The sequence below is a fragment of the Rhinoderma darwinii genome, chromosome 4 (assembly GCF_050947455.1).
Source record: "Rhinoderma darwinii isolate aRhiDar2 chromosome 4, aRhiDar2.hap1, whole genome shotgun sequence".
NCBI classification, from domain to species: domain Eukaryota; kingdom Metazoa; phylum Chordata; class Amphibia; order Anura; family Rhinodermatidae; genus Rhinoderma; species Rhinoderma darwinii.
Genome location: NC_134690.1, coordinates 352464340 through 352482758, shown reverse-complemented (window position 1 = coordinate 352482758; position 18419 = coordinate 352464340). Strand labels below are relative to the sequence as shown.

The window sequence follows — 18419 nt, the reverse complement described above, 5'->3', positions numbered from 1 at the left end:
AAACAGATTCTTCATGAAAGTTCGGGCGGATTTACACGAACGTGATATACGTCCGTGCAACGTGCGTGATTTTCACGTGCCTCGCACGGACCTATATTAGTCTATGGGGCCGTGCAGACAGTCCGTGATTTTTACGCAGCGTGTGTCCGCTACGTAAAACTCATGACATGTCCAATATTTCTGAGTTTCTCGCACATCACGCACCCATTGAAGTCAATGGGTGCGTGAAAATCACGCGCACCACACGGAAGCACTTCCGTGGGACGAGCGTGATTCGCGCAACAGCAGTAAAAAGTATGATTGAAAACAGAAAAGCACCACGTGCTTTTCTGTTTACAAACATACAGAGTGTCATAATGATGGCGGCTGCGCGAAAATCACGCAGCCGCGCATCATATGGTGATGACACACGGAGCTGTTAAGTGCCTCTTGCGCGCGCAAAACATAGTTACATATAGTTACATAGTTTGTACGGTTGAAAAAAGACACATGTCCATCAAGTTCAACCAAGGAATGGGAAAGGGGAAGTGGGATGGGAAAGGGGAAGTAAAAAATTTCTACACATAGCAGTTAATATTTTTTTGTTCTAGGAAATTATCTAAGCCTTTTTTAAAGCCATCTACTGTCCCTGCTGTGACCAGCTCCTGCGGTCGGCTATTTCATAGATTCACAGTTCTCACAGTAAAGAAGGCTTGTCGCCTCCGCAGGTTGAACCTTTTTTTCTCCAGACGGAGGGAGTGCCCCCTTGTTTTTTGAGGGGGTTTTACATGGAACAGGATTTCACCATATTTTTTGTATGCGCCATTCATATATTTATATAAGTTAATCATGTCCCCCCTTAGTCGTCTTTTCTCAAGGCTAAAAAGGTTTAGTTCTTTTAATCTTTCCTCATAACTTAGATTCTCCATGCCCCTTATTAGCTTCGTTGCTCTTCTTTGTATTTTTTCCAACTCCAGGGCATCCTTTCTATGAACTGGAGCCCAGAACTGGACTGCATATTCTAGATGAGGCCTCACTAATGCTTTGTAAAGTGGTAATATTACATCCCTGTCCCGCGAGTCCATGCCTCTTTTGATACACGACAATATTTTGCTGGCCTTTGAAGCAGCTGATTGACACTGCATGCTGAAATTTAGTTTATGATTTACAAGTACACCCAGATCCTTCTCAACAATTGACTCCCCCAGTATAGCTCCCCCTAGGACATATGATGCTTGCAGGTTTTTCGTACCCAGATGCATAACTTTACATTTATCTACATTAAACTTCATCTGCCAAGTGGACGCCCAAACACTTAGTTTGTTTAAATCTGCCTGCAATTCACAAACATCTTCCATAGTCTGAACTATATTGCATAGCTTGGTGTCATCTGCAAAAATAGAAATAGTGCTATTAATCCCATCCTCTATATCATTAATAAATAAGTTGAATAATAGTGGTCCCAGCACTGAACCCTGGGGTACACCACTTATAACTGGGGACCATTCAGAGTAGGAATCATTGACCACAACTCTCTGGATACGGTCCTTGAGCCAATTCTCAATCCAATTACAAACTATACTTTCTAAACCTATAGTCCTTAATTTACCCATTAGATGTCTATGAGGGACAGTGTCAAATGCCTTTGCAAAGTCCAAAAACACTATATCCACAGCGGCCCCTCTGTCTAGGCTTCTGCTTACCTCTTCATAAAAACAAATCAGGTTGGTTTGACAACTTCTGTCCTTTGTAAAACCATGCTGGCTGTCACTTATAATACTATTTATTGTCACATAATTCTGTATATAGTCCCTCAATAGCCCCTCAAACATTTTCCCCACAATTGATGTTAAGCTTACTGGTCTATAATTACCCGGCGAAGACCTAGAGCCCTTTTTGAAAATAGGCACCACATTTGCCCTGCGCCAGTCCCTTGGCACTATACCACTCATGAGAGACTCTCTAAATATTATGAAGAGGGGGACAGAAATAACTGAACTAAGCTCTTTAAGAACTCTAGGGTGTAACCCATCTGGTCCCGGGGCCTTGTGTACATTTATTTTATTTAATTTAGCTTGGACCATATCTACATTCATCCAATTCAGTATATAAACTGATATATTAACAGCACTGGCACCGGCTACATCAGCTGCTCCTTCTTCTGTTGTATATACAGAGCGGAAGAACCCATTTAGTAACTCTGCCTTCTCTTGATCCCCTGTGACCAACTCCCCATTACCACTATCTAAGGGTCCTACATGTTCAGACCTTGGCTTTTTTGCATTTATATGCTTGAAGAATTTTTTAGGATTTGTTTTACTATCCTTGGCCACCTGCCTTTCATTTTGTATTTTTGCTAATTTTATTACATTTTTACAGATTTTATTAAGCTCTTTATATTTTACAAAGGCTACAGCTGTACCCTCAGATTTGTATTTTTTAAATGCCCTTTTTTTGTCATGTATTGCCCCTTTCACAGAAGGTGTAAGCCATGTGGGGTTTAATTTTAGTCGTTTATACTTGTTACCTGTAGGAATACATTTTGCACTATAATAACTCAAAGTAGATGTGAAAATCTCCCATTTATCATTTGTTCCATTATTTGACATTAGTTCTTCCCAGTCTATATCCTGAATTGCAGCCCTCATCCTGGGGAAATTGGCTTTCTTAAAATTAAATGTTTTTGCCCTCCCAGCCTGCGTTTGTTTTTTACAGTATAGGTAAAATATAACTATATTATGATCACTGTTACCAAGGTTTTCACGAACATTGACATTCCCAACAAGATCTGCATTATTAGAAATGACCAGATCCAACAGAGCTTCACCTCTAGTCGGGTCTTACACAAACTGGCACATAAAATTTTCCTGCAACAGGTTGAGGAAATGTCTCCCCTTTGCAGTTGAAGCCGAACCATGACACCAATTAATATCCCGATAATTAAAATCTCCCATTATCACAACAGTACCCGCCTGTGCAGCCCGCTCCATTTGTTTATATATTTGACCTTCTATCTCTTCAGTTATATTGGGGGGTCTATAGATTACACCAAAAGTAATTTTTTCAGTGTTTACTTCCCTTTGTAATTCCACCCACAAGGTTTCAACCTCCTCACAGTCTTCACCCTCTAATGTCTCATTTACACTCACCTTCATATCGCTTCTCACATACAGACATACACCACCACCTTTCCTATTTGCCCTGTCTTTCCGAAACAGTGTAAAACCCTGTAGATTTACAGCCCAGTCATGTGAAGAGTCCAGCCATGTTTCAGCAACACCAACTATATCTATATTTTCTTCCAGTATCAAGGCCTCCAGCTCCCCCATTTTGCTTGTGTAAATCCAGCCTTCGTTACCATTTCCACTCAAGCAATGAATTGATAATAAACATATTTAATTTACACTTTATAGTAAATAAAAATTGGCATAGTAAAACAGCTGGGGATTACAATATCAGTATTAGTACCATACTATGTTGTGAGTTCTTATCCTTTTAGGTGTACTGAGAAACAAAGAACAAAAAACATACTTTAACACAGGAGGTTCTCGGTGGCTAGTTTGCAGCTGTTGGCCTATTGTGCTTGATGGGTAAAGGAATAACTAAATAACTACGAGAGAAAGGGTTGTGCTCAATAGTTTCCATAATTGGCACCCTACATGGTAAATACAAATTATGCATCTAACCCCCTTCCAGGGTGCATGTCACATTACCAATGTGATTTGTTACCAATCATTAATGAAAACATACCCTCTTCATGCCTGTATATTACAAATACTTAATGAAAAATAAATAAAAAATAATAATAATAATACATTTCCAGCATTTCTTTCTTTTAATGATTATGATTATGGCTAACAGTTAATGAAAACCCCAAATTTATTGTCTTTAAAGCCTCTAAAAGGACTGGTCTGTTGCTCAGTGTCCAAAGTCCTGTTTTCAAATGAAAGGTAATTCTGCATTTCATTGGGAAATCTCGGTCCCAGAATCTGGAGGAAGAGTGGAGAGGCATCAATCCAAGTTGCTTGCGGTCCAGTGTGAAGTTTCCACAGTCAGTGATGGGTTGGGGAGCCATGTCATCTGCTGGTGTTGGTCCACTGTGTTATATCAAGTCCAGAGTCAGCGCAGCATCTAGCAGGAAATTTTCGAGCACTTCATGCTTCCCTCTGCTGACAAGCTTTATGGAGATGCTGATTTCATTTTCCAGCAGGACTTGGCACCTCCCAACACTGCCAAAAGTACCAATACCTGGTTTAATAACCGCAGTATCACTGTGCTTGATTGGCCAGCAAACTCGCCTGACCTAAACCCCATAGATAATCTATGGGGTATTGTCAGGAGGAAGATGAGAGACACCAGACCGAACAATGCAGACGTGCTGAAGGCCTCTATCAAAGCACCCTGGGCTTCCATAACACCTCAGCAGTGCCACAGGCTGATCGCCTCCATGCCACGCCGCATTAATGCAGTAATTCATGCAAAAGGAGCCCCGACCAAGTATTCAGGGCATATACTATACATACTTTTCAGTAAGCCAACATTTCGGTATTAAAAATCATTTTTGAAATTGGGCTTATATAATATTATAATTTTCTGAGACACTAAATTTTGGGGTTTCACTAACTGTTAGCCATAATCATCAACATTAAAAGGAAAAAATGCTGGAAGTAGATCACTCTGTGTTTAATGAATCTATATAATATATGAGTTTCACTTTTTTAATTGAATTACTGAAATAAATGAAACTTTTTTTTATGATATTCTAATTAATTGAGGACTAGTATATATATATATATATTGTTTTGTAAGGGTAAGGCCACACGAAGCGGCCCTGACATGGCCGCGACGTGGCCAACAACCGTGCCAGCACCATGTTCGGCGTGGCTCTCAAATACTGTGGTAATGGCTGCATGTTATTGTAGGTAAAATGCCCTTTTACCTGCAAAATCGTGCAGCCATATAGGAAGGGCCTTACTAGGAAATACTGGGCCCCATAGCAAACTTTTGAATGGGGCCCCCCTCTGCTGGGTATCACACAACACCCCCTTGTAGATAGTGCCTCCCTATAGATTCCACCACACAGCGCCCCCCTATAGATAGAACCATACACAGCCCCCTGTAGATAACGCCTTACAGGCCCCTGTAGATAACGTCTTACAGCCCCAAATCCCCCCTGTTGATAACGCCATACAGCACCCCTGTAGATAACGCCATACAGAGTCCCCCCCTGTAGATAACGCCATACAGACCCCCCCTGTACATAACACCATACAGAACCACCCCCTGTAGATAACGCCATACAGACTCCCCCTGTAGATAACGCCATACAGAGTCCCCCCTGTAGATAATGCCATACAGAGTCCCCCCTGTAGATAACGCCATACAGACCCTCCCTGTAGATAACGCCATACAGAACCCCCCCCTGTAGATAACACCATACTGAACCAACCCCTGTAGATAACATCATACAAAACCCCCCCATAGATAGCGCCTTCGCTCCCCTGTTATCCTTATCGCTGGGCGTCCCAGCGATCACACATGTATCCCCTATCCTGTGGATAGGGGATGCATGTGTTTTGTAGGAACAACCCCTTCAGTGGCGTCGCGCTGTAGCAGCCATAGTGGCGTTTTGATTTTACAATATAGCCTGAGATCTCTACTCTGTATATACAAACAGAGTGTCATAATGATGGCGGGTGCGCGAAAATCGTGCAGCCACGCATCATATGGTGATGACACATGGAGCTGTTAAGTACCTTTTGCGCGTGCAAAACGCCGTGTTTTTTGTGCGCACAAAACGCACACGCTTGTGTAAATCCAGCCTTAAACAGTATTAGTAAATCTGCCACAAGGTGTAGTGATATTACACTGATAGAGTTGGAGCACCCCCAACAGAGAATGACATGCGTTGAGGTGTTCCAATGTTTTCCCACGACCTGTCAAAATTATTACAAATTTCCAGTGAGATGTTTTAGAAGGTTCCTGGCCTTGAAAAAAAAAAAAAAGGAGAAGGCTGGAAGAGTTGGCTGGTATAGTAAATCTAGCACTGATGTTGTGCAGCTGGTGTCTGGTAGACACGGGTGATTAGACCTGGCATAGATGCTGAAGCATTGGTGGTGTGCAGCTGGGCCTGGGTGTAGAAGCTCTGGCTAATGTAAGGATACACTGTCCCGCAAATCACAGACCGTGCACTCATTGATTTCAATGAGGTCGGACCGCAAATACAGCCCATATAATGACATGCCTTATTTTTTTGCGGTCAAAAAAACCACGGTCGTGTGCATGGGCCCATAGAAATGAATGGGTCCGCAATTCATACAGATTTTTGCGGATAGGTTGCGGACGCAAAAACACGTTCGTGTGCATGGGGCCTTAGATGGATGTCTGCACTTGGGAGATTCATTCCTCGACTATCCTGGGAGAAGCAGTGTCAAAAGTGTCCAGCAACTTAGCTACCTCCCTTCTTCATAGAAATTAGCATGTCAAGCCGAATGTGAGCGTCAACGGGGCTTTGAGGGTAAAAACTGGTAACTTGTGTATTGAAAGGAGTCAAAATTTATATAAAATAAGATTAGATAAGGTGTGCAGGCAAAATGAAATTACAGCTAGATAGGTGGACATTCAATGTCAAATGTATGACTGCGCTGGGTTTACACACAGAGATTTTGACCCGCAATCTGACCCGTATCAAACTAAAAAATAACAGTACATGATGGAACACACAAAACTGTGCAATTTTTTTGACACATTTGCTTCGGAGGAACACAGAAACAAACACATTGGCCCTTATACATAAAAACTGTACTGATAAAAAAAAAATAATAATCTGTGTTACCCATAGCAACAAGACTCCAATTTTCATATTTCTACATGAAAGCATTAATTTAAATGGTTGCTATGGGTAACATTGACATGAAATAATTTTTTTGAATGTATGACACCCAATCCCTATAACGAATTAATACGCAACTCTGTGAAAGTACAGGACAGTCAGGGCGGATTCAGACGAACGTGTTTTGCGTCCATGCCGGCCGTGTGGTTTTCACGCGGCTCGCACGGATCTATACAAGTCTATGGGGCTGTGCAGACAGTCCGTGAGTTTTGCGCAGCGTTACATTCATTTACATTCATTCTTTTACTGTTATTGCGCGAATAACGCTTGTCCCACGGAAGTGCTTCAGTGGGGCATGCGTGATTTTCACGCACCCATTGACTTCAATGGGTGCGTGATGCGCGAAAAACGCCGAAACATAGAACATGTCGCGAGTTTTACACAGCGGACTAACGCTGCGCAAAACTCAAGGACTGTCTGCACAGCGTTAGTCCGCTGTGTAAAACTCGCGACATGTTCTATGTTTCAGCGTTTTTCGCGCATCACGCACCCATTGAAGTCAATGGGTGCGTGAAAATCACGCATGCCCCACTGAAGCACTTCCGTGGGACAAGCGTTATTCGCGCAATAACAGTAAAAGAATGAATGTAAACAGAAAAGCACCACGTGCTTTTCTGTTTACAAACATCCAAACGGAGTGTCATAAAGATGGCGGCTGCGGGAAAAGCACGCAGCCGCGCATCCATATGAACAGGGCACATTGAGCTGACAAGTGCCTTTTGCGCACACAAAATGCTGCGGTTTTTACGTGCGCAAAACGCACACGCTCGTCTGAATCTGGCCTCAAGCTGTGAACTCTCCTTGAAGTATTCCATTTACCACAATCTTTTGTTGGCTAATCCATATCCCTAGACATTAATTTTTTGTCAGCGGAATATTCACCTACAATATAACATCTGTTGGCCAAGCACTGCCAAGTGCTGCCAAGCACTAACCGTTGCCCAAGCACTGACTTCTGGAGAAACATGGGCCGCTTGGGAGAAATATTCCTATTTCCAGGTTAATAAGTGGAGTGGGCACAGCTCCATTAAATATTTTTAATGTATACCCAATACTAAAAAGTAATAAAGTTTTTAAAAAGGAACCATTTTTTCTACATTGATTCTTTCCATCAATAGCGGCTGGACCTGGAGAATGAAGGATTGCTCAAAGGTGGACAACTACTTTCAATTTTAGAATATGTTGTATGTACTTAGATGTTTCTTTTCTGATGCATTGAATTAAAGATATTAGCAACCAATAGTATTTTATGTGAAATTTCCGTTCTATATTAAAACAGTTTCTCAAAACGAAGGTCATACCTTTTTCAGTACCCGCTTCTTCGGTGGTTTGAAGAACATCATCAGGATGTGGTTTACACAAACCATGGTAAGGTCCAAGATCAAATGAATCTTGCAATAGCTGTACATTGACCTCAGAACAAACACTCATGAAACCCACAGCACAGCCTTGGTCCTATACAGAGAGACAACGTGGAACATAATCTTCAGGCACATAATTATAATGGTGTCAGGATATCTTTACATAAGGTGAGATACAGACGGACGTTGCGTTTTTGCGCGCGCAAACAACGCTGCGTTTTGCGCGCGCAAAAACCATTTGACAGCTGCGTGTGTCATCCGTGTCTGATGCGCGGCTGCGTGATTTTCGCGCAGCCACCATCATAGAGATGAGGCTAGTCGACGGCCGTCACTGTCCAAGGTGCTGAAAGAGCTAACTCTTTCAGCACCCTCGACAGTGAATGCCGAACACAATATCGAAAAACCTGTTGAAAAAAAATAAAAAGTTCGTACTTACCGAGAACTTCCCGGCCGTTGCCCTGGTGACGCGTCCTTGGTGACGCGTCCTTGGTGACGCGCCTCTCGACATCGTGCCCCACCTCCCTGGATGACGCGTCAGTCCATGTGACCGCTGCAGCCTGTGCTTGGCCTGTGATTGGCTGCAGCTGTCACTTGGACTGAATCGTCATCCCGGGAGGTCAGACTGGAGGAAGAAGCCGGGATTTATCGGTAAGTCAGAACTTCGTTTTTTTTTCTACAGGTTCATGTATATTGGGATCGGAAGTCACTGTCCATGGTGCTGAAACAGTTTAACTCTTTCAGCACCATGGACAGTGACTATCTCCTGACGTCGCGTACCGATAATTTTTTTGCCTGGTTCGGCCAAAACGAGTTCGGCCGCACCCGGCGAAGTTCGGTTCGCTTGTCCGGCTTCGCTCATCGCAAAGACACTCCGTTTGGATGTTCGGAAACAGAAAAGCACGTGGTGCTTTTCTGTTTACATTCATCCTTTTGACAGCTGGTGCGCGAATCACGCAGTTCGCACGGAAGTGCTTCCGTGCGGCATGCGTGGTTTTCACGCACCCATTGACTTCAATGGGTGCGTGATGCGCGAAATACGCAGAGTTATTGAACCTGTCGCGCTTTTTGCGCAGCAGACAAACGCTGCGCAAAAAGCACGGACTGTCTGTACTGCCCCATAGACTTGTATTGGTCCATGCGTGCCGCGTGAAAACCACGCGGCCCGCACGGACCGAATACACGCTCGTGTGAATCCCCCCTAAGGGAGTACCAGTATACTACATATTTACACCCGGAAAACAATGCAATAAATCGACGATAGCCTATAATGGGCAATGCAAATGTAGCTTTCTCATACAGGGGCATGCTGAAAATGTATACATTTATTGCTTCTAGGAGTGAATACGGTGCATCACAGGTAACCACACAGCAGCACAATCTGAAATATGAATCCATAGTCAGGGGCGTAACTAGGAAAGACTGGGCCCCATAGCAAACTTTTGACTGGGGCCCCCCCTCCCCTGGGTGTCACACAACCCCCCCCCCCCTTGTAGATAGTGCCTTTTTTACAGCCCCCCCTGTAGATAACGCCATACAGTCTCCCCTGTAGATAACGCCATACAGCCCCCCCCTGTAGACTGTATGGCGTTATCTACAGAGGGGGACTGTATGGCGTTATCTACAGGGGGGACTGTATGGCGTTATCTACAGGGGGGACTGTGTGGCGTTATCTACAGGGGGGACTGTATGGCGTTATCTACAGAGGGGGATTGTGTGGCGTTATCTACAGGGGGGACTGTGTGGCGTTATCTACAGGGGGACTGTGTGGCGTTATCTACAGGGGGACTGTGTGGCGTTATCTACAGGGGGACTGTGTGGCGTTATCTACAGGGGGGACTGTATGGCGTTATCTACAGGGGGACTGTATGGCGTTATCTACAGAGGGGGCTGTATGGCGCTAACGCTGTACAGCCCCCACTGTAGAGAACGCCATACAGCCCCCCCTGTAGAGAACGCCATACAGCCCCCCTGTAGGGAACGCCATACAGCCCCACCTGTAGGGAACGCCATACAGCCCCCCCCCCTGCAGGGAACGCCATACAGCGCCCCCCCCTGTAGGGAACACCATACAGCGCCTCCCCCTGCAGGGAACGCCATACAGCGCCCCCCCCTGCAGGGAACGCCATACAGCGCCCCCCCCTGCAGGGAACGCCATACAGCGCCCCCCCCCTGCAGGGAACGCCATACAGCGCCCCCCCTGCAGGGAGCGCCATACAGCGCCCCCCTGCAGGGAGCGCCATACAGCGCCCCCCTGCAGGGAACGCCATACAGCGCCTCCCCCTGCAGGGAACGCCATACAGCGCCCCCCCCTGCAGGGAACGCCATACAGCGCCCCCCCCTGCAGGGAACGCCATACAGCGCCCCCCCTGCAGGGAACGCCATACAGCGCCCCCCCTGTAGGGAACGGCATACAGTGCCGCCCCCTGTAGGGAACGCCATACAGCGCCCCCCCCCCCACTGTAGGGAACGGCATACAGCGCCCCCCCCCCTGTAGGGAACGCCAAAAAATGTGACCTATAGTGTTTCCTACATATAACATGCATCCCCTATCCACAGGATAGGGGATACATGTGTGATCGCTGCCATTGATAGGGAGAACGGAAAGTCCCCCGAAGTTCTCCATGACTAACCTCTGACTTCCGGCGTCTGCACAGCTCAATAAAAATGAAAGGAGCGCTGGTCACGCATGCGCACAAGCGCGACCGGCGCTCCATTCATTTCTACGGAGCTGCCGACACAGACCCCGGAAGTCCGAGGTTTGTGATGGAGAACTTCAGGGGACTTTCGATCCCCCGTTCTCCCTATCAATGCCAGCGATCACACGTGTCCCCTGTCCTGTGGATATCGTGTGTATAGGGGATACATGTCTTTTGTTTAAAGGCAGAGCGGGGAGATACCTCCCTGCTCTGCCGTAGTGTTTAGTGGCGTCCCGCTGTAGCAGCCATAGCGGCTGCTAGCGGAGTCTGCGGCCATGGTGGGGGCCCGTGCCGGCGGGCGACACGGGCCCCCTCATGCCGCGGGCCCCGTAGCAGTCGCTACGGCTGCTACGGCGGTAGTTACGCCACTGTCCATAGTCTGTAATAATCAGTTCACATGGCATTAACCTGCATGAGCACTGAGGCCTTGTTCACACACTGCAGATTTGCTGCAGATTTTGCATGGATTTTTTAAGGCAAAGCCAGAATTGGATCCAGGAGAGCGGACCTTTAAGGCCTTCCTTTATACACTTCTGCTGTTTAGATTCCGTTCCCGCTTTTGGCTTAAAAAGTACATGCAAAAGCTGCAGCAACTTTTTCATTGACTCTATAGAAAACAGCTCCAAAAACGGCCAAGAAAAACGCTGCAAAAATCACAAGTGCCTTAAAAAACGTCTGAAAATCAGGAGCTGTTTTCCCTTGAAAACAGCCTCGTGTTTTCAGACATTTTTGAGTTTGTGTGTGAATATACCCTTAAACTAAACACACTGACTGATCTATTTATTTAAAAAAAGGGGGCTTGTCCACACGTAGTGGAATTGCTGCAAATTTTGCATCTGGAATTGCGGACAGAAAATACGCAGCAGAATACAGTAGCAGCAAAGTGGGTGAGATTTAACAAATTTCATCCTCACGCTGCGTAAAAAATCTGACTCGAATTTACGTAATTTTTCGTACCGCAGCATGTCAATTCCTGCTGTGGAATGTGGATTGAATTGCTGCGTTTTTCTGAGGAGATGTCACCATCTTCCAGCATTGAGAGAAACGCTGTGACATACGCACCATTTTCTGCCGTAAAAAACACAGGAAACGGCTCGTCGGAACAGAACGCCGTTTTCCCATCAATGGGCAGATGTTTGGAGGCGCTCTGCTTCCGATTTTTCGTCCATTTTTCGGGCGTTTACGGCCCGAAAAACGGACGAAAATAAGCTGTGTCAACATACCCTTAGGGTATGTTCACACGCTTAGCAAAAAATGGCTGAAAATACAGAGCTGTTTTCAAGGGAAAACCGCTCCTGATTTTGAGCCATTTTTCGAGCAACTCGCGTTTTTCGCTGCGTTTTTCGCTGCGTTTTCGTGGCGTTTTTTTACGGCCGTTTTTGGAGCTGTTATCAATAGAGTCTATGAAAAAACGGAATTCCTTGCGGCCACCAGGTCGTATACGCTATACAGTTCTTTTTGCGCAGCGTATCCGCCCTGTGTGAACATAGCCTAAGGCGCTATTCACACGGCGTGTATTTGACGGGTATTTTGCTGCATTATACGCGCCAAAATACACGTCAAAAAAATGCTACATTACGCTTCCCATTGAAATCAATTGGAAAGCATACAGTATATACAACGAGATTTTTTTCCGTATGCGTATTTAAAAAAACTCGTAGTGTAAAAAAAAGACGTTATGCCAATTCTTTGACGTGTAAAACGCATTAGAAAACACGTGGAAAACGCCTGTATTTTAAAAAGTGCTTCACAAGAAATGCCAGCGTATTTGAAATTTTTACACCGTGTGAACTTGCCCTAAAGGTATGTGCACACGATAACTGCAATTACGTCTGAAATTACGGAGCTTTTTTCAGGAGAAAACAGCTCCTGAATTTCAAACGTAATTGCATGTACTCGCGTTTTGCGGGCCGTCTTTTACGGACGTAATTTGGAGCTGTTCTTCATTGGAGTCAATGAAAAACGGCTCCAATTGAGTCCCAAGAAGTGTCCTGCACTTCTTCTGACGAGGCTGTATTTTTACGCGCCGTCTTTTGACAGCGACGCGTAAAATGACAGGTTGTCGGCACAGTACATCGTAAAGCCCATTGAAAGTAATGGGCAGATGTTTGCCGAAGTATTGGAGCCGTTTTTTCAGACGTAATTCGAGGCGTAGAACGCCTCCATTACGTCTGAAAATAGGTCGCGTGAACCCAGCCTAAGGCCTCATTTACATGAGCGTAATATACGCGCGTGCGACGCGCGTGCTTTTCACGCGTGTCGTACGCACCTATATTACTCTATGGGGCAGTGCAGACAATGCGTGAATTTTGCGCAGCGTGAGTGCGTTGCGTAAAACTCACGACATGCTCTATAATCGTGCGTTTTTCGCGCATCACGCACCCATTGAAGTCAATGGGTGCGTGAAAACCACGCATGCCGCACAGAAGCACTTCCGTGCGAACTGCGTGATTCGCGCAAGAGCTGTCAAAATGATGAAGTGTCAACGGAGTGTCAAATTAGAGATGAGCGCACCGAACTTCACCGGGTTCGGCCGAACTCGTTTTGACCGAACCTGGCAAAAAAAATTCCGGTACGCGACGTCAGGAGACAGTCACTGTCCACGGTGCTGAAAGAGTTAAACTGGTTCAGCACCAAGGACAGTGACTTCCGATCACAATATACATGTACGTGTAAAAAAAAAACAGAAGTTCTGACTTACCGATAACTCCCGGCTTCTTCCTCCAGTCTCACCTCCCGGGATGACAATTCAGTCCAAGTGACAGCTGCAGCCAATCACAGGCCAAGCACAGGCTGCAGCCAATCACAGGCTGCAGCGGTCACATGGACTGCCGCGTCATCCTGAGAGGTGGGGCCGGATGACAAGAGAGGGACGCGTCACCAAGGCAACGGCCGGGAGACCGGACTGGAGGAAGCAGGAAGTTCTTGGTAAGTATGAACGTCTTTTTTTTATTCACATGTTTGTGTATATTGTGATCGGAATTCACTGTCGAGGGCGCTGAAAGAGTTAATGCCGATCAGTTAGCTCTTTCAGCACCCTGGACAGTGACGGACGTCGACTAGCCTCATCTCTATGATGGCGGCTGCGCGAAAATCACGCAGCCGCGCATCATACACGGATGACACACGGAGCTGTCAAGTGCCTTTTGCGCACGCCAAACGCTGCGTTTTTTGGTGTGCGCAAAACGCACACGCTCGTGTAAATGAGGCCTAATAGTTTTAGAATAAATATCCCGCATCACTAGATTCTTCTATAGTCAGTAGATACTGCAGGGCAGTGGGTTCTTTCAAGGTCAGTACTAATCTCAGTGAAGAATCTCTGAAAGCTTGTAAGGGGAACTAAGGAAAAAGAATGCTTGGAAGATTTTTACAGTGAGGGTATGTTCGCACGCTAGACTAAAAACGTCTGAAAATACAGAGCTGTTTTCAAGGGAAAACAGCTCCTGATTTTCAGACATTTTTTTAAGCCACTCGTGATTTTCGCTGCGTTTTTCGCTGTGTTTTTTACGGCCGTTTTTGGAGCTGTTTTCTATAGAGTCTATGAAAAACGGCTCCAAAAAAACGGCTGAAGAAGTGACAAGCACTTCTTTTTCGCGGCCGGTTTTTTACTTTGCCCGTTTTTCATGACGGCCACATAAAAAAACGGCCCGTCGGAACAGAACGCCGTTCTCCCATTGAAAACAATGGGCAGATGTTTGGAGGTGTTCTGCCTCCGATTTTTCGGCCGTTTGCGGCCCGAAAAACGGGCGAAAATAAGCCGTGTGAACATACCCTTATTCTTCACAGTGTTTTATCTCATAGCTATTAAAGACGAACTTCTAGTAATTGTTTCTAGATATGATTTAAAATCAATGGGGAAAAATATGAAATAAAAACACATAAAAACCATGAGGGGTAGGGATGCTGGGATTCTGCATTTAAATTAAAAAAAACTAAAAAAAAACAAGGTTTTCAACCGTGTTGAGTGAATGGTAATTTTAAAATTCTCGTTCACTGCAATGTTCCTTGCTGCTGCGGTAAAATACAGCACAGGCTAAAATAAAGCAAAAACAGTGTGAACGTACCCCAAGTCCTGCCTCTTTTTAATTATCAGCTCAAGGCCGGATTTACACGAGCGTGTGCGTTTTGCGCACGCAAAAAAACGCTGCATTTTGCGCGCGCAAAAGGCACTTAACAGCTCCGTGTGTCATCACCATATGATGCGCGGCTGCGTGATTTTCGCGCAGCCGTCATCATTATGACACTCTGTTTGTATGTTTGTAGACAGAAAAGCACGTGGTGCTTTTCTGTTTTCATTCATACTTTTTACTGCTGTTGCGCGACTCACGCGCGTCCCACGGAAGTGCTCCAGTGTGCTGCACGTGATTTTCAAGCAATTACTAAGGGATGGACCCCAATAGTTGGTGGGCGCAAGAGATTCAATACATAGAATGCCTGCCGGCAAACAAAGCCCTTGTTTCCCAACTACCAAAATTAAAATAACTAAATTTTATTAGGTATAGACAACCATAGACAGACTACATGAAAGTTAAAATTCCTGGTCCATTGCTGATAAGGATCAGCATAGTGCAATGTATCAAGACTCAAAGGAAGCAAGGTGCTAGCGACTGCAGTCCACAGCACCAATGCTGTCAGTTAAATTCTAAAGAATCAGCAAGACCATTGATTAAAATTCAAAAGAGCCCCCCCCGACATGTTTCGCTACCGACGTAGAGTCTTCAGGGGTATCGGGGCTAGTGACAGCGAGCGGCGGAATCCACAGTCCTATATACAAGGAGAAGTGTCTACACGTGTGCCTGCAATCAGCTGGGAGCCAATCAGAAACCGATTAGAGGACCGTGCCTCCACTCGGCTGACTGACAGTCAGCACCGCAAATCGCAGGCTAGACACAGACCACCAATGAATGCAGTGCAGGCGCGCATGCGCTATAAAGAATATACAGGAGATAGAAAAAATCTAAGTAGTTAAAAAGATGTTGAAGAAAATTCGTCTGGGCGCATGCGCACTACAATGTATGCAAACATCATTAAGGTGAGGTGAGATGTAATCGCTAGGTCAATCTATGACCAGCGATAAGGAGGGAAAAATGTAGACAAATAGACTGGGAGAGTTATGACTATCATAACGTGGACCGCAAAAATGGTTTCACGCAGGTATAAACGATGTGTGTGTAATGCCACCAAGAAGATAACATTGATAGTGCCACAGATTTAATCTATAGTAAGAGCTAGATTGTAAGATTAAAGGAAACCGTCGCACAAGTCACTAAAATAGTCTGGATAGTTATCCAACAAGAGTAAATAGTAAATACGATTTAAATCAATGAATAGTAACGGATAGCAAAAGGTATAGTCATAGTCAGAATTAGTTCAATGATAATGCAGCTTATAACGTAAGATGCCCGAAAGAAAAGCATAATAATGTATATATACCGGTACGAAAAGAGAACCGGCAGATGATAGCGAAATGCTCATATCAGATAGTAGATAAATTCACAGAAACGCTGCAAAGGTGAAACCCTCGTTAAGGCCCCCTGGACTGAGAGAACCCAAACGATGGATCCAACGTGCCTCCTCCTGTAGTAACCTGCGATCCAGATTACCTGCTCTGGGGCCAAGTTTAATATGGGTGATACCCCAAAATTGTAAGGTACGAACATCCCCGTCATGTGCAGAGCGCATGTGCCTAGAGAGTGGTGTGTCTTCTTTGTGATGAATGGTACTTAGGTGTTTAGAGATTCTCCTCCTCAATTCCTGTATGGTCTTGCCAACATATAATTTAGGACAAGGGCACTTGGCGACATAGATAACTCCCTTACTCTGGCAATTAATAAATTCTCTGATCTGGTAAGATCTTCCATCCAATGGATTAGTGAAATGTTTGACGGTAGGCATGAGATAACAAAAAGAGCACCGACCACATGGGTGTGAGCCAATAATAGATGACTTTAGCCAACATTTCGACATCACATTCGGTCCAGAGTGATGGCTATGGACCAGGTAGTCACGTAGGTTCCTCCCTCTACGGTAGGTGATACTAGGTGTAGAGGGGATAGCATCACGAAGATCCGGGTCAGACAAAAGGATTGGCCAGTGTCGGTGTAGAATTTCGCGAACCTGTTGTGAGCCAGTATCAAAAGTGCCGATGCATCTGATGTTAGTAGATCCTATGGATTTAGCTGTTAAGGATCTGCCAGGCACAGCTTCTGTATCTACGCCCATAGGTAATCAGTCTGCACCTGCTTCTATGTCTGTGAGACTGACTCCATCTTCCACCACTCAGGATGGCGGGCTTAGGAGTGGGAGAGCCTATCACAGCCTGGCCAGACGGCGCTAGCTCCCGCCCTCTGTCTATTTATACCTGCCTTTCCTGTTCCTCCTTGCTTGTGATTCTTCTTGTTTGGTTTCCTGGCCCTGCTGCAGCTTCTTGATCTATTTGACCCTGCTTCATATTGACCCTGGCTTACTGACTACTCTCCTGCTCTGCGTTTGGTACCTCGTACACTCCTGGTTTGACTAGGCTTGTTCACTACTCTCCTGCTCTGCGTTTGGTACCTCGTTCACTCCTGGTTTGACTCGACACGTTCACCACTCTTGTTGCTCACGGTGTTGCCGTGGGCAACTGCCCCTTTTCCCTTGCTTCTGTGTACCCTTGTCTGTTTGTCTGTCGTGCACTTACTGAGCGTAGGGACTGTCGCCCAGTTGTACTCCGTCGCCTAGGGCGGGTCGTTGCAAGTAGGCAGGGACTGAGTGGCGGGTAGATTAGGGCTCACTTGTCTGTTTCCTTACCCCCGTCATTACATAATCACAAGCCCATATACCTAGTCTACCCTGGTCCCTCACACTACTATGGACCCCCTTGAGACCCTGGCTCAGCAAATGCAGGGTCTCTCCTTACAGGTCCAGGCCGTGGCTCAGAGGGTCAACCAGCCTGATGCTACCATGGTAGTGCCCCTCACCTCACCTCTTGAACCCCACCTCAATTTCCTGACCGGTTCTCAGTGGACCGGAAGACTTTTCTCTCCTTTCGGGAGAGTTGTAGGCTCTATTTTCGTTTAAAGCCACACTCCTCAGGTTCTGAGAGCCAGCGGGTGGGTATAATTATGTCCCGGCTCCAGGAAGGGCCCCAAGAATGGGCCTTCTCCTTGGCTCCTGACGCCCCTGAACTTTCCTCCGTTGATCTTTTCTTTTCTGCTCTCGGACTCATTTATGACGAGACTGACAGGACTGCCTTTGCCGAGAGTCAGCTGGTGACCTTACGTCAGGGTAAGAGACCTGTTGAGGAGTATTGCTCTGACTTTAGGAAGTGGTGCGTAGCTTCTCGGTGGAATGACCCTGCCTTAAGGTGCCAGTTTAGGTTGGGTCTGTCGAACGCCCTGAAAGACCTGCTAGTTAGTTATCCCTCTTCTGAGTCCCTAGACCAGGTTATGGCTTTAGCGGTACGACTTGACCGACGTCTCAGGGAACGACAACGTGAACGTTTTTGTGTTT

General features: G+C 45.8%; 1 protein-coding gene across 4 annotated transcripts in view; it reads right to left on the bottom strand.

Annotated features, from left to right (window-relative positions):
• CFAP61 (cilia and flagella associated protein 61) overlaps positions 1–18419 on the bottom strand; it is a 367571-nt gene that overhangs the window by 319414 nt on the left and 29738 nt on the right. For all 4 annotated transcript variants that reach the window (XM_075862970.1, XM_075862969.1, XM_075862971.1 and 1 more), the window contains exon 8: positions 8173–8326. In XM_075862970.1, the coding sequence (XP_075719085.1) occupies positions 8173–8326 (154 nt within the window). The remainder of the gene's footprint in view (positions 1–8172; positions 8327–18419) is intronic.